Below are 14,886 nucleotides of genomic sequence, written 5' to 3' on the forward strand. Positions count from 1 at the left end.
TCACTGTTTGATCCTTCGAATCTATTTACCCAATCTCTGTCCTCGTCCTTTCAGCCTGGTCCAGATCCAATCGTTTCCACGTTTCATAGTCCCGTCGTTCTGGTTCCTAATCCTCCGTCGCCCAGCTGCCCGAGTCCCTTTTCTCATCTCCAATTCTCAATTCACATCCAGCCTCCTTCGCCTAGGTTTTAATAGTCGACGACTGGGCCACGGAGTTAGACTCTGGAGATGCTCAATGCAACCGAAGATCCAGCCCTACTACGTCGTTAGCCCACTCACTTCCTTCCCTATTCAATCCTTCTTCTGTCTCTTCTTTTCAGGGGGGACCCGCGGTCGCGAATCAAGTGCGCTTCCACCGTGTCCACTTCACCCGGTCCTCCACTCATTTCTCCGAATCCATGGCTCTTCCATTTCGCTAGCGTGCCTCGGCAGGCTCAGTGGACCCGGATCGCTCCAGAGTTCAGGAGACTACTCCTACTCCGGTTAGTCGCAGTCTAGTCCAGTGTTCTCTGTGGAGGGTGTGCCTGTCCACCTACGATCGTCATTTTGCTTTTTACCTCGCCCTTTTTTTGGCCTTTTTTTGTCCCTTTTTTTGGTCTTTTTCTTTTCTCTTTTTTTCCGACGCGAACTAAGAGAGCGCCGGCGTAAATTTCCCCGGCCTGGCATCCAATCGTTAGTCCTCTCGGTCCACTTCCCCCCCTCTTCTTCTCCCCCTGTCGCTCTTTCATTCAAATCCATTTAGAATTTCAGACAAATTCCATCCATCCTCCGTACAATCATCAATACAACTACAGTAATTACTGTACTCCGTACAACTCTGCATGTACTCGCGACCTGCAGTAGTACGGTCCCCTGCGCCAGTCTGCTGGACACACAATCGCCATTGTGTCCTCCTTCCTGTACCGATTCCGAAGATCCTCATTCGCAGTTCGACGTACCGGAGTTCTTCCTAGTCGAACTACCATCTGGCGAGTACTCCGTCCTTTCTCGGTGTATGGTAGTATATACTTGCTGTCTACGTCCGTATCCTCCATACAGCCCTGACACTGGACCCCCTCATTAATATTCCCACCGTTTGCACCTTTTTCCAACCTTTCCCTGCTTGGTTTGGAACGTCTTTTTCTCGTCGGGACGCGCTCCTTCAATCCGCCTTCTCTCTCTCTCCCTCTGTGGCTTTCTCTTCATTTATTATTTTATATTATTATTATTTTTTTGACTTTCGGGGCGCCTCTTTTTTTTTTTCTCGCGACAAGAGTCGCCTCTCTGGTGGTTTCTTTCTCCTCCCTCTCCTCCCTCCCCCTCCCCCCACCTTACCATTTCCTCGTGGGTTGTCTTGGGAGAAACCCCCCCATGTGGAAACATCGACTGTCGCCCAGATCGGAGTCTACATCTGGGAGCGATTCGACAAATCTACATCTATCTGAACTGGGATTCCTGGGGCGGTCCAGAAAGAAGCACAGTGTGCCCTCGTCATCCTCCGGTGAGCTACTTGATTCTCTTGTCATCAACCCTGTTCTCCTTCTGTTTCTGGGCTCCCCCCCCTTCAATATCAGATCAATGTTCGGCCGGGTCTTAGCATCGGAAATCTGAGACCTGAACACGACGGGTTCTAGATGCGCTCTTTAGCGGTGCTAGGACTGGGTCTCGTCTCGTTACAGTCTCCCTTTGACCTTTTTGGCGTTGACCTCAATCCCCCCATCTGATCGTGCTCGTCTTCCCTTTTGACACATACACACACACCATTTCATCCGAGCCTTCGCCCCTGAAGGCGAGAAGTCTCAAACAAAAGAACCTCAACCTCTCCCCTTTCCACACCTCACATCATCTTCCATTCTCTGACCCCCAATTGGTGGGCGTAACCCCAACATTCTACCCTCGCAACTGCGTTGCATCGTTGCATGATTCCCCGTCAGCCTGTCACTTTGGCCTCCCCCCCCCGCCGCATGGCTAACGGATCCTGGTAACGTCCAGAATTTCAACCGCGGCCAGACTCATCTTCCCGCTCCCCGTTTCGCTCCTTTCGCTCCTTTCGACACAAATCAGACCGTCCTGGGAGTAGTGCCTCCAACTATACGGACGTCTCACGCCCAACAACTGGCCCACGAGCCCCCTCAGGTCTAGCCGAATCCATTCGCTCACCTCATCACGAGCCTGCCTGGCAGTCAGCGCACTCGAATCGCTCTCGTGTCTCCTTCAATTCTCGCTCGGGCAATTCTATGGCCGGTGCAATGGAGGTCGATCGCACCCGTACACGGAGGGAGAGGACCTTTATCGGCAGTGAATGTGCCGTCTGTGAGGAGCCGCTCGAGCATACCCTGCGCGGTGAGCGGGTCCTGCAGTTCTCATGCAGTCATGTCTCCCACGAGGCGTGCTTCTACGAGTTTATCCGGGAATTCGAGTCGCAATACTGTCCGACATGCAATGCCCCCCTAGGATTGGATACGAGCCGAGGTGGAAACGTCTTGGATATCGGTTCGTGCTCTCTCTTGCTGATCGCCAACCCTTCTTGCCTTTTTTCCCTTCCCCCTCAACTCCGAAGAAGAAAGGGAGCTACCTAATGGGAATCACATGCCCATGCCAAAACCCAATTCAGAGACCAATAATTTTGAAGAAAAAAAAATGGATGTACTGACGAGACCCACTAACCCTGTAGAAAAGATCAGCAATATTGTGCGTTCGGTGACTATGAGCGATACGGCCACCACGAGGAGTGGCCTGACGGGCACGACCGCGACCCCCTGGGAACAACAGTCGAATCGGCGACCGCCTAGCGATGCCGGTAGCCGCTACAACAATGCACAATCCACCTATAGCCGACGTGATAGTCGCGACACCACCGGCCAGCGCGAGCGGGTCGAACGCTTGACTACAGGCGCAGCGTCGGCCATTTCTGACCCTCGCCAACGCCAACCGCATTCCCGCAATGGCAGCGCGGCCGGCTCATCGGGCGACTACCACGATGGCCAACATACGAGCAGTGGGCGACGCCACGACTACGATGTGCAGGCCATGGAATCAGACCTGAGCCCTCGCCCAGGTGTCACCAAAAACCCGATCCCGGCACCGATTGTCACCGTGCGAAGCGAGTTCCCTACTATGAATCGATCCCGCCAACAGCAAACCCTGACGTGTCTGATCACGGTGGAGGTGCCTGAGGGCAATTGGCGCCCGGACGCGGACGATCTTCGACACCCACCTTCAGGCCAATCGCAACTCGATGAGCCGTATACAGGACGATTCGGGGGCTCACAGGATGCTCGGTCTATCCAGTATGAGCCGGTGGAGAATCTGGATGAGATTGCGGAGGATTTGCGGAATCGGGTCGATAATTGGCATGGCCTTGAGTTCCAACGGTATGTCTTTGGGAAATGCGGGCGGTGTCTTGTTTGAAATCCAGTTTCAGCAATGCTAATGGAGGCACAGGTTTGGCAAGTTGCGATTGCATGGGCAAATGCGCGTGGGCAAGGACCGGGAATCCTGGCAAGAATTGGAATGCTATCTGTTCGCAGAGATGCTTATCTGCGTCAAGGAGAAGAAGATTCCCGAATCTCACCAGTACTCCGAGAAGCGCAAGCCCACTCGCTGCACCCTCAAAGGTTCCATCCTGATCAAGAAACATCTCAAGTCCATCGATACCGGCTCCGACGAGCCCATTATCTCTCTTAACCTTTCTGTCAGCGAACTCCCCTGCTTTTACCTGCGTTTCCAGAACCGCCAGCAGCTGGAGACGTGGCACCGAGCCTTGACGAACCTGCACCCGGTGGAAAATGGATCTCGACAACATAATGACTTTGATTACGAGCACTCCGCGGTCGAGGAGGACGAATACCGGACCAGTCGTATACAGCGGCAGGCATCTCTTAACTCGTCTTATGGCGCAGGCAAGTCGAGTAATACTGCCATCACCGATTACACCAACCCCGAGGCGGATAAGCCGTCTATCAATTCGTTCCACATTCCTCTTGATCTCGTCGTGGTCATTCCCGTCTCATCATCGATGCAGGGGTTGAAGATTACACTTTTGCGCGATGCTTTGAAATTCCTTGTACAGAATCTGGGCTCCCGGGACCGCATGGGTTTGGTTACATTCGGGTCGAGTGGTGGCGGCGTGCCTCTGGTGGGCATGACCACCAAGTCATGGAACGGATGGAACAAGGTTCTCGACTCGATTCGTCCCGTTGGTCAGAAGAGTTTGCGTGCGGATGTGGTGGAGGGCGCCAACGTGGCCATGGATCTGCTCATGCAGCGCAAATTCAACAACCCCGTCTCGACAATCCTTTTGATCAGCGATTCGTCCACCTCGGACCCCGAAAGTGTCGATTTCGTTGTCTCTCGCGCCGAGGCTGCCAAGGTCAGCATCCACTCTTTCGGTCTTGGACTGACCCACAAGCCGGATACCATGATCGAGCTCTCGACTCGCACCAAGGGCTCGTATCTCTACGTCAAGGATTGGATGATGCTCCGGGAGTGTGTTGCGGGATGCTTGGGTGCTATCCAGACTACTTCTCACCAAAATGTCAAGCTCAAGCTTCGGCTGCCAGAAGGCTCGCCAGCCAAGTTTGTCAAGATTAGCGGGGCCCTCCACACGACGAAGCGGGCGACTGGTCGGGATGCCGAGGCTGCGTTGGGAGATCTTCGATTTGGTGATAAGCGTGATGTCCTGGTGCAGCTGGTCATTCAACCCGACAATGCTACGCAAGACAACATGCCCCAGGACCCATGGGAGAGCTTGGTTTCTGGACTGGAAGCTCTAGGCGGTGGATTCGATGGCGATGAGCAGCGAGTGCTGAGCGTGGAAGAGGTCCCATTGATCCAGGCAGACCTGACCTACGGCGATCTTCTCCGCGACGGCCATCTGACCCACTCACCTCGTCCCTCACTACTCGCTATCACCATGCTTCCGCCGAACCCCAGGTCTCGCAACCAACGACCCTCCACCCCTCCCATCCCTCCTCACCCGTCCATCGTACAGCGGCGCATGGAGCTGCTCACCTCCGATATGTTGACAAGGGCACTCACCCTCGTCTCTCGCGGGCAACACGACCGTGGCCAGCACCTGCTCCAAGAGACCCGCAGTATCCTCAAGGGTCTAGGCAAAGGCGGATTGCCTCCTCTACCACCCGCCGCCTCCCGACCTTCAGGTACCAGCGACTCGGGCAGCCGAGGCGACACGCCCACGTCAAGTTCTCCCAAGTCTTCCACCTTCGTGGAAAGCCATGCCTCGTCCGCGTCTGAAACCGCCACCATCACACCATCCTCCTCCGTCGACGCGCAGACCATGAATGCGCTCAATGCGGATCTGGACTCTGCCCTTGAGTGGATCAACCACCCCGCTGTCTTTGGTCGTGACTCCCGCAAGGCTGTGCTTCAGAGCATCGGTACGATCTCCTCGCAGCGTGCTTATACGTTCCGCACGCCCTCGGAAGCGCACTGGGCCCAGCGGATCTCTGGTGTGCGTCGTTTGACGGATAAATCCAAGGGTTGGCGGGAGATGGGTGATGCTGCCTTGACTGAAGAGTAAGGGAGACAGACAGAAGAGGACCGGTCTCTCTTTCAACTCTTAAAAGTCGACTTGCATTCCTCCTCACTTTCCATTCGTGTATCTCTTTTTTTGTTTCCCTGGTTTATACATCATTTTCCCCCGGAGTCGGTCCATTGACCTTGTCTTTCTTGATTATCATGCGTGCCCCCGATTTCCTCATCATACCACCATCTCATCGTCCCTTTCTCTTATTTCTTTACCCATGTTCGTTCTGTGATACCACTTTTGTTCCCACCATGACTGTGCAGCATAATACCAGGGGCCTTTGTTTGCGATGTGTTTCCGCTTCCCGCCGATCCCGTCTTACGTGTTCCCCTCTCGTCACCTCGTCGGTCTGGATTTTGGTTTTGAATTTTCCTGGACTGGATTTGGGCCTTGTTGGGGCGTACATCTGATACATCTGATCTGTGTTTACTCTGCTATTTTCCCCGAATGGTCTCGTCTCGGGGATGGTGTGCGGATGGTGGGGGATCTCTTTTTTTCGATTTCTAAAGACTTTTTTGATGTTTTTTGGGTGGAACACTGTGTGACTTTATTTTGGATGTTTTGGATTTTCTTAGTTCCCTGTTTTGGCATTGGCTGAAAAATATTGATGACCCCCCTCTGTGACTTGATTTGATTTGATTTGGTTGACTCTATACTGGCTGGGTCTGCGTCCATGTTGATATAGCCTTTTGCATAATTCTATTGCCCTCCCTTGTGACTAATGACAATGCACGTGTGACATATTTCAGACTTGGTTTTCTATGTCCGTTATAATAGTCTTTATTTCCAACAATAGAATTTGACATGATTGTTGCGAGTATGATCCCATCTCGTTGATGTACTGTAGTTGCTCTCTAAATCCAGCCCTATCACCGAGAGCACCTGCTTATCGCCGCCTGGGCTTGGCCGCGGCCTCTTCGACCACCACCAACCTTCAACTTCATCCTTGTCTCATTCCAACACCTCCAATCCCAGAGAACCGACCTCACCCTCCCACCTCTTGTACATACCATGCAAAACACCAACACCAACTAATCATGCTCCGTCACCCTCTCCTCACCCTGCGCACCGCGCACCGACCTATCCCCACCCTTCCACGCCCATCATCACACCTTCGCATCCAACCACCATCACGATGGCCCTCCCCTCCAACCCCCCGCTCCTTCACAACATCAACCCCCCGCCTCGCCCGCAACTATAACTACAACCGCTTCAACTCCAACCACCGCCCCTCCCTCTTCCACATCCTCCTCACCCGCTCAAAACCGCACCACTTCGTCCTCATCGGCCTCGGTCTCTCCGGCGTATACCTGTACAACACGGAAGTCGTCGAGATGACCGGCCGCCGGCGCTTTAACTGCATCTCGCACTCGATGGAGCTGAAAATGGGCGCGCAGAGTTACCGCGAGGTTCTGGCGCAGTCGCAGGGCAGGGTGTTGCCTGATAATCATCCGCTGGCGCAGATGGTTAATCGCGTGTTGCAGAGGCTGATTCCGCAGGCGCCTATTGAGGGCGCGGATTGGAGGGTGCACGTTATTGTTGATGATGGGAATGCGAATGCGTTTGTGCTTCCTGGGTAAGACAGTTCTTGAATAGCTCTGTTTGTGAATTCTTGTTGCGGGTTGTCCCAAGCTGACGATGTGTTATTTTCGTTGTAGGGGCAAGGTCTTCGTGTACACGGGTATTCTGCCGATATGTCAAGACGAGGATGGTCTTGCGGCGGTGTTGGGACATGAAATTGCGCACGTTGTTGCGCGGCATCCAGCTGAGCGCATGAGTAATAGCTTTTTGACGCTGGGCACGGTGTTGCTTATTTCGCTGCTATTCGATGTCTCTGGGAATTTGTCGAGTATGCTGGTGAATCTGATGTGGAGTTTGCCGAATTCCCGGACCCAGGAGGTATGTATGCATTTAATGCCTGGTCATACAACCCTGTTGTTGCGTTGAGTTGGTCGCTGACTAGTATGGGTAGGCTGAGGCGGATAATATTGGGCTGAGTATGTTGTTACTACTGGGCGTGGAAGGGAGTCTAGAGAATATGCTGACGTATATCTAGTGATGATGGCCAAGGCATGCTTTAATCCTGAGGCCGCCGTGACACTGTAAGCTATGAGTCGACCAGTGTCGAATTGTGCATACTAATTCTATATTAGATGGCACCGAATGCAGCAACAAGAGAAAGCTGCGCCGCCGCAGTTCATGTCCACACACCCTTCGGTACGTTAAATACTACCCAAGCTGATCATCATTTTGTCTAATATTGTCACAGAGTTACAACCGCGAAGAAGCCATTCGAGGATGGTAAGCTACGCCGAGATAAGGATCCAATAGAGTCGGAATACTAATAATATCTAGGCTTGACAAAGCTGAAACCATCTACGCAGACAATGGTTGTAGTACTTTTGGAAGCTATAGTAAGTCATACGTTTAGTACACAACGGTTCTCGTGGATACTGACTATTTTCGAATAGTGCCTAGCTTCAAGAAGGCGTACCAGACACAGAGCTCGTATCATTGGTGAATGTGGTGAATTACCTTTTGAGTATTCACCTTTACTGTATCATATACTAGATAGTGCATCGAATACATCCCAAGTCTTCTTTCCAGTCCGATACTCCTATAGATAGGACGCTCACCCCAGGGCTTCCTCCCTATTGGCTCTTAGTCTCAGTCTTACAGAAACGGCCTGTAGTTCATCTAATTGTTTCAAAGATTGAGATTATTCTCCCCTGCTCTTCAACATTCTAATTTGGGGGATTGATACAGCATCAATACCCCAACTTTATAATACTGTTTCCAAGATATAGACCCCTTCGTAGACGAGAGTGTGGGCGGTCTCAGCGTAGACCAACTGGCGGGTCCCCCTCGTGCAAACAACGCAAACCCACCGACCCCCATCGAGCTCCAAAAATTCCCCGGCACAAGAGAAGCCCATCGAACTCCCTCCTTCCCATCCCTCATATCCAGTCGTATCCACCTCGGACACGACCTCTCACAATGTCCCTATCCCTCCCCGGGCCCTCCCAGCAGGGCCTCTTCAAAGCTGGGTACCAGAGGTACGTCCAAAGCTGCTCGCAAAGAAACATAGCGGGCCACCCATCCCACCGCACCGGAGAAACACCTCCCACCTCCTTATCTGCCCGCCGCACCCATGAAGGCCAACAAAGCACCGCACCACATCCATGCTAACAATTCCCCTCTTGCCATTCTAGTCACGACGCCGAAGATGGAGCCGTCATTCGTAACATCGAGGCTTGCCAGGCTATCTCGGGAACCGTGCAGACCTCTCTGGGTCCGTATGGCCGCAACAAGATCGTCATCAACCACCTGCAGAAGATGATTTTGACTTCCGACGCTGCGACGATTCTCCGCGAGTTGGACGTTGTGCATCCCGCTGCTAAGCTGTTGGTTATGGCTAGTCAGCAGCAGGATGCTGAGATGGGTGATGGCACTAACTTGGTTATTGTTTTGGCTGGCGAGCTGCTGAAGAAGGCGGAGGAGTTGATCCGTCTGGGATTGAAGACGAGTGATATTGTTTCCGGCTATGAGAAGGCCCAGAACTTTGCGTTGAAGGTTCTTGAAGGTATGCTTTGTCGTGTTGTTTTGGTTGAATTGCCTTTGAATTCAGGTGCCGGTTGGCATAGTCAGGGATCGGACGGTAGTCCGCGTGGAATTGATGCTAACTATTGTTTCCCGCCGTGCAGATCTCGAGGTCGATCGTCTGAAGGAATTGCGGTCAGTGCCAGAGCTTAGCAAGGCTCTTCGGACAGTCGTCGCTAGCAAGCAGTCTGGCACGGAGGATACCCTGGCCGCTTTGGTCGCCGAGGCAGTGCTCGCCGTGCTGCCCAAGAACCCTCTTAACTTCAACGTGGATAACGTGCGTGTCGTGAAGATCATGGGTGGCAGCTTGGAACAGTCCAAGGTTGTGAAGGGTATGGTGTTCGGTCGGGAGCCGGATGGCATTGTCAAGCAGGCCCGCAAGGCCAAGGTCGGCGTGTTCAGCTGCCCCATTGACATCTCCCAGACCGAGACCAAGGGAACAGTTCTCCTGAAGAATGCCCAGGAGATGGTTGACTTCACCAAGGGCGAGGAGGCCCGTCTCGAGACCGCCATCAAGGAGCTGTACGACTCTGGTCTCCGCGTTGTCGTTGCCGGTTCTTCCATCGGTGATCTGGCCATGCACTACCTCAACCGCTTCAACATCCTTGTGATCAAGATTCTCTCCAAGTTCGAGCTCCGCCGTCTGTGCCGCGTCGTCGGTGCTACCCCCCTCGCCCGCCTGGGCGCCCCCATGCCCGACGAGATGGGCCAGATCGACGTGGTCGAGACGACCGAGATTGGCGGTGACCGCGTCACCGTTTTCCGGCAAGAAGACGCCAACGCCGTGACCCGCACATCCACAATCGTGCTCCGCGGCGCCACCCAGAATCACCTGGATGATATTGAGCGCGCGATCGACGACGGCGTGAACGTCGTCAAGGCCATCACCAAGGACCCTCGTCTGGTGCCCGGTGCCGGAGCCACCGAGGTCCAGCTCGTCGAGCGCATCTCCAGCTTCGCCGACAAGACCCCCGGCCTGCCCCAGTACGCCATCCGCAAGTTCGCCGAGGCCTTTGAGGTGATCCCCCGCACCCTGGCCGAGTCTGCTGGTCTCGACGCGACCGACGTTCTCTCCCGCCTGTACACGGCGCACCACCGCGCCAACGCCGATGACGAGGAGGGCAGCTCCGAAGAGGAGGAGGAGGAGGAGCCCTACTGGACCACCGGCGTGGATCTGGAGATCGGCGACTCCGACGGCACCCTGGATGCCGTGGAGGAGGGTATTCTCGACCTGATGGCGACGAAGAGCTGGGCCATCCGCTTGGCCAGCGAGGCTGCGCGCACCGTGCTGAGTGTGGACCAGATCATTGTTGCCCGACAAGCGGGTGGGCCGAAGCCCCCTGGTCCTAACCCTAACTGGGACGAGGATTAAAGGATTAATGGGGAATACGTGAGGGTGTTGATGATTCCTGGTGTTGAAGAGGCTTCGAGACCGGTTGCGTTGATAGATCCGTATGATATCACGAAAAAAGTCGCCTTGTTGGTGTGTATAGCTGAGTACGATAATACATCACTGAAATTTGGTCATTCACTATGGAACATGTAAATTTGCAAATGGTTGTCAATCTAGAATTGGTCTTATAAGAAGGGTTGTTTGTGATTGGGGACGCCCAGGCATGGGATAAATTGGTGTCTTCTCAAAGACATTGCATCCCAAATCTCTCTATCTCAAAGCAGACGAGGAGGTTTCTGAATTTCCATTGAAACTTATTCAAGTGTCAATTCTAAATCTACATTTTGCTTGGCAGGTATAATCAATGTTTATTCCCAACAGGAACCGCAGCGCCATTGTATATGCTTACATAAGACACACCACGTGACAGCTAGATTTTCCCCGAAACTCTTGCCATTCTTTTCGCTCGCTATCGCGGTTGAAGCAGTGCTGTCGTTCTCCCTTTCTCCCTCCACGCCGTATTCCTTTTCCCTTCGTCCGCCAGGCTACCCGACCCTGCCCTCTACAATGTCCTTCCCTATCCAGGCTGCAGCTCGTAGCTGCCGACAGCTCTCCGGCTCCGTCCGCCCATCCTCCCTGCGCATTGCGTCTACATACACAGCCCGCACGCCCAGCTACCGGCGATGGGAGTCCACCGAGGCCGCTGCTACTCCTACCAACCCCAAGATCGCACAGATTGTTGACCAGATCTCTACATTGACTCTGCTGGAGACTGCCGACCTCGTGTCTAGCTTGAAGGTGAGTGGTATCTGAGCCATTGATTCGGCATTGTAAACTCCGCAATGCGTCAATTGCATGGTTCTGCGAAGCTTTCCTCCCGCGATTCTATCTTGAATATGACAATTGACAATCACCCCTTTCAGACCCGCCTGAACATCCCCGATCTCCCCGTTGGCGGCTTCGCCATGGCCGCCGGCCCTGGTGCTCCTGGCGCCGCTGCTGCCGCTGAGGAGGAAGAAGCCGCTCCCGCTGCCGCCGAGAAGACCCTGTTCAACCTGAAGCTCGAGTCCTTCGAGGCCGCCTCCAAGCCCAAGGTCATCAAGGAAGTCAAGAACATGCTCGGCCTGTCGCTCGTGGACAGCAAGAAGTTCGTCGAGTCCGTGCCCAAGGTGATGAAGGAGTCCGTGCCCAAGGAGGAGGCTGAGAAGATCATCGAGACCCTCAAGGCTCTGGGCGCGAAGGTCATCATGGAATAAAGGGTTGAAAGCGACTGGAAAACAAAACTTGGAATATTCCGGGGCGAATGCGGATGGAGCTTGATTTTCCTATTCCTTCTTCCCTCCTGCGCGCGCTCTCTCTCTCTCTCTTCTCCCCTTCTCTTGTTGTTTTACTTTTACGGCTTGCGCATGTTGGAGTGGGAGGAATTGGAAACTGGCTTCGAGGGTGTTGTTATACTACTTCTTGAGCGTTGTTGGCCTGGTCGTGTGAGGGCAAATAAATGTACATTATACGCATTGTGTTATGGACCCGTCTGATACAGAGGGCTCGGTTTGGTTTAATTGATGCATTGAGCATATTTAAAATCATGGTAGTCATTTTTTGTAAATTGTTCAAGTAAACCGATCTCTGTCGAGTGGATCTCTGCTGTGTTGGACGTGACGGAGGATTTTCGTTCTTGCCAAAGCGGACCCAACACCGACCTCCGCTTTTCTCCAATTCCTTTACGAGCTTCGATCCAAGCATTCGCCAACCCATTTTTACAACGTCGCATACACTCCACCCCACTCGCAGAGCGTCCTCCATGTCGAGGCCATCCGCTGCACTGCAACAATGTCTTAGCTTCCGCCAAAGTCTCTCCCACACATCTCCCAACATGCGGAATCTGCGCGGGAACAATCGCCTCGCGCCAGCAACCCGGCTCGCACTCATCACCGCTCGCAATGGCACCACCACTACTTCGAGACGACCGTTCCACAGCACACAGTACCGACCAGTCAAGTTCGGTCGTGATATAAGACCTGCGCCCGCTCTACGAAGAAAGAAGAAAGAGTCTGAAGCCGGCCGAGAGCCGGCCTTCATGGCTTCAGATGGGGTTGGCGTTCTAAACAACAAGGGCTTCTATATGCGCGAGCTATCACTGGATCTTCCAACAGCTGTTGAACGTTTCAATCAACTCTCAGAGTCCATGTATGATGACGCTAGAATCAGTGGGCTTCTTCCGGGTATCAGTTACCAAACTTTCCAGGACGTCACTATCAAGCTCTTTAAGGGTATCCAGGGCCCGCCGAACCCGCAGGTGATTCGGTCGATTTCTTCAGGTAAGATCCTTTTACTATCCTCGCCCGCCTTGGATCAGTATGCGGGACTGCGCTGAGACTGACTTTTCTGCTACCCAGATGTCGATGCCGTATTTCGCATTGGATACCTTTCCTGCGCCGTGGATAAATCGCTTACCGAATGGGTAATATCCGCGTGTGCATTGGCAGGCGCACGGCAGCCCATCACTCTCATTCAGGCCAGATCGGTTACATGGACAAAGACTACCCCGCGCACCAAATGGACGGACATGGTCAAACAATTCTCGGACGAGGGCTTCCCTCCCGCGATGATCCTCCAAGCCAAGATTCTCGGTATGCGCGGGGAATACCAAGAAGCCTTTGAGTTGATGGAGAAGCGAGTCCTGCCATATCTCAAGCCAACGCGTCGACGGCCCAATATCTTCCAGGACATCGCCATGACTGATCTTTTCGAATCACCGTGGCGAGTATACGCGCTCCTTCACGCGTCGTACGACGCTCAATTCGACTCTCCAGAATCGCGAAAGAAAGCAGACCATGCAACCCGTATCGCGGCGCTGGAATACAATGACCGCAAGGCATTAGTCGAGTATGCCTCGATGATGATGAACGAGAAAAACTACGACAAGTACGAGGAATGCATGTGCAAGGCTGCCGCATTCGGAGACAAGAATGCCATCTTGTACATCGCCAATTTCTACTACCAGATATTCCATGGTAGATACCCCACAACAGCGGAGAGAGTTGCCCTCGCCAAAGCCAAAGCCCAGGGTCAACCGGCGCCTCCAAACGCGCCAACGCCGTCCCCCGACGAGAACAACACAAAGCCCACTATGCTCACATCTGCTCTGGGATGGGTCTCGTCATTCTTCAATCAATCTATGTCCCGCGAGGATTACCGCAAACTCGCGTTGGACTGGTACTTTCATGGGTTCCATAAAAACATTCCACAAGCATCTTTCATGTTGGCACTGATGGCTCGTGAAACAGGAGAAAGGCTTGATGGCAGTATGATTTTGGATCATGCTAGTGCGCATTTGGAAAATCATCCTGAGTATGCGAAGATGATTACGGAGTTGAAGGAAAATTGGTATGACCCGGAGTATGTGCCTAGGTTAACTAGTAGGATGTTGGCTGTTCGGTAGGCGAAATGGTGGGATATGTATGTATATATACTTCTGTGGACGCTCTTGTAACTGTATATCATTTCTTGAAATGGATGGAACCTCCAAAGAGAAAGAAGCTTATGTCGGGTTGTGTCTATATCGATGGTTCTCTCTAGCACAATTTATCGGCATGTTACTTGCTCCTGCAATTATTAGTAGACTTTTATCTCTCTAGGTAGCTTTATAGCTCTAGAGTGTTCCCAAAGTCCGAAGAAATCCTCAAGGTTACTGGTTGGAACCTGCAATTGCTCGAACTGGGACTAACCATACATAAAGGGGTGACCTGCATCATTACAGGCATGTAGTAAGAAACCACCCAGACAGATAGCCAGATGTAGTCTTGGGTAATATTTCGTCTGTGACTAAATAAATCGTGAGAACCTTAATGTATTGTTCCAGTCTCACGCTCGGGACTCAAGTACACTCTAATGTACGCGAGAATAGCAAGACAAAAACCGCATGAAGCATCCCCTCCAATTTTATTGTTCTATATGCATCTGGATTCACCCGTCTACCCATAGGTACCATGCCACCAGTCAATCTTATTCCCTATCCCAAACCCAACCTGAATCCCCGAGCCACACACCCAAAAGCCCAAATCGAATCCACTGATGCAAAGAACTTGCAAAGAAAGACATGCAATGATCCCCAATTTTGATCGCAGAAGGAAGAGGATATCATATCCACTCGTCATGCCAATAAGGGAAAGAAATCCGTCATGAAGCGAAGAATTGTGGAAAAGGAAAGATAAAACAGTCAAACGCCTCGCCCCGTTCCTCAACCATGTTGGATTTCCAAATACCAATTTGCAACCCACAACCCAATCGAACAAGAGCAGAAAACATCGCAGAAGCTCCAAGTAGAAATCAAGCAACACGCATTTCAGAGAACTCCCCAGCTGAA

The 14,886-nt window shown here is 52.7% G+C and overlaps 5 protein-coding genes across 5 annotated transcripts; all 5 read left to right on the forward strand.

Annotated features, from left to right (window-relative positions):
- Window positions 1-1,350: 1,350 nt before the first annotated feature.
- Window positions 1,351-5,521, forward strand: N7458_007651 (VWA and PH domain-containing RING finger protein; the record flags this gene model as incomplete). Its single annotated transcript, XM_056911033.1, has 4 exons — window positions 1,351-1,480; window positions 1,972-2,472; window positions 2,654-3,353; window positions 3,424-5,521. The coding sequence occupies 4 exons, from the start codon at window positions 1,351-1,353 to the stop codon at window positions 5,519-5,521; spliced, it is 3,429 nt and encodes a 1,142-aa protein (XP_056763859.1).
- Window positions 5,522-6,564: 1,043 nt separating this feature from the next.
- N7458_007652 (M48 family metallopeptidase) lies at window positions 6,565-8,048 on the forward strand (the record flags this gene model as incomplete). The annotated part of the gene is made up of 8 exons (XM_056911034.1): window positions 6,565-7,103; window positions 7,186-7,426; window positions 7,500-7,524; window positions 7,584-7,629; window positions 7,681-7,744; window positions 7,797-7,828; window positions 7,883-7,941; window positions 7,999-8,048. 8 exons carry the CDS (start codon window positions 6,565-6,567, stop codon window positions 8,046-8,048), a joined length of 1,056 nt encoding a protein of 351 aa, XP_056763860.1.
- Window positions 8,049-8,524: 476 nt separating this feature from the next.
- On the forward strand, window positions 8,525-10,499 carry N7458_007653 (chaperonin-containing T-complex subunit CCT8; the record flags this gene model as incomplete). Its single annotated transcript, XM_056911035.1, has 3 exons — window positions 8,525-8,583; window positions 8,740-9,110; window positions 9,232-10,499. 3 exons carry the CDS (start codon window positions 8,525-8,527, stop codon window positions 10,497-10,499), a joined length of 1,698 nt encoding a protein of 565 aa, XP_056763861.1.
- A 588-nt stretch (window positions 10,500-11,087) lies between these two features.
- Window positions 11,088-11,776, forward strand: N7458_007654 (mitochondrial 54S ribosomal protein bL12m; the record flags this gene model as incomplete). Its single annotated transcript, XM_056911036.1, has 2 exons — window positions 11,088-11,318; window positions 11,444-11,776. 2 exons carry the CDS (start codon window positions 11,088-11,090, stop codon window positions 11,774-11,776), a joined length of 564 nt encoding a protein of 187 aa, XP_056763862.1.
- A 545-nt stretch (window positions 11,777-12,321) lies between these two features.
- N7458_007655 (uncharacterized protein) lies at window positions 12,322-13,962 on the forward strand (the record flags this gene model as incomplete). Its single annotated transcript, XM_056911037.1, has 2 exons — window positions 12,322-12,838; window positions 12,917-13,962. 2 exons carry the CDS (start codon window positions 12,322-12,324, stop codon window positions 13,960-13,962), a joined length of 1,563 nt encoding a protein of 520 aa, XP_056763863.1.
- Window positions 13,963-14,886: the final 924 nt, after the last annotated feature.

Source organism: Penicillium daleae (assembly GCF_028827525.1).
Source record: "Penicillium daleae strain IBT 16125 chromosome Unknown utg000007l_segment0_segment0, whole genome shotgun sequence".
Lineage (NCBI taxonomy): Eukaryota > Fungi > Ascomycota > Eurotiomycetes > Eurotiales > Aspergillaceae > Penicillium > Penicillium daleae.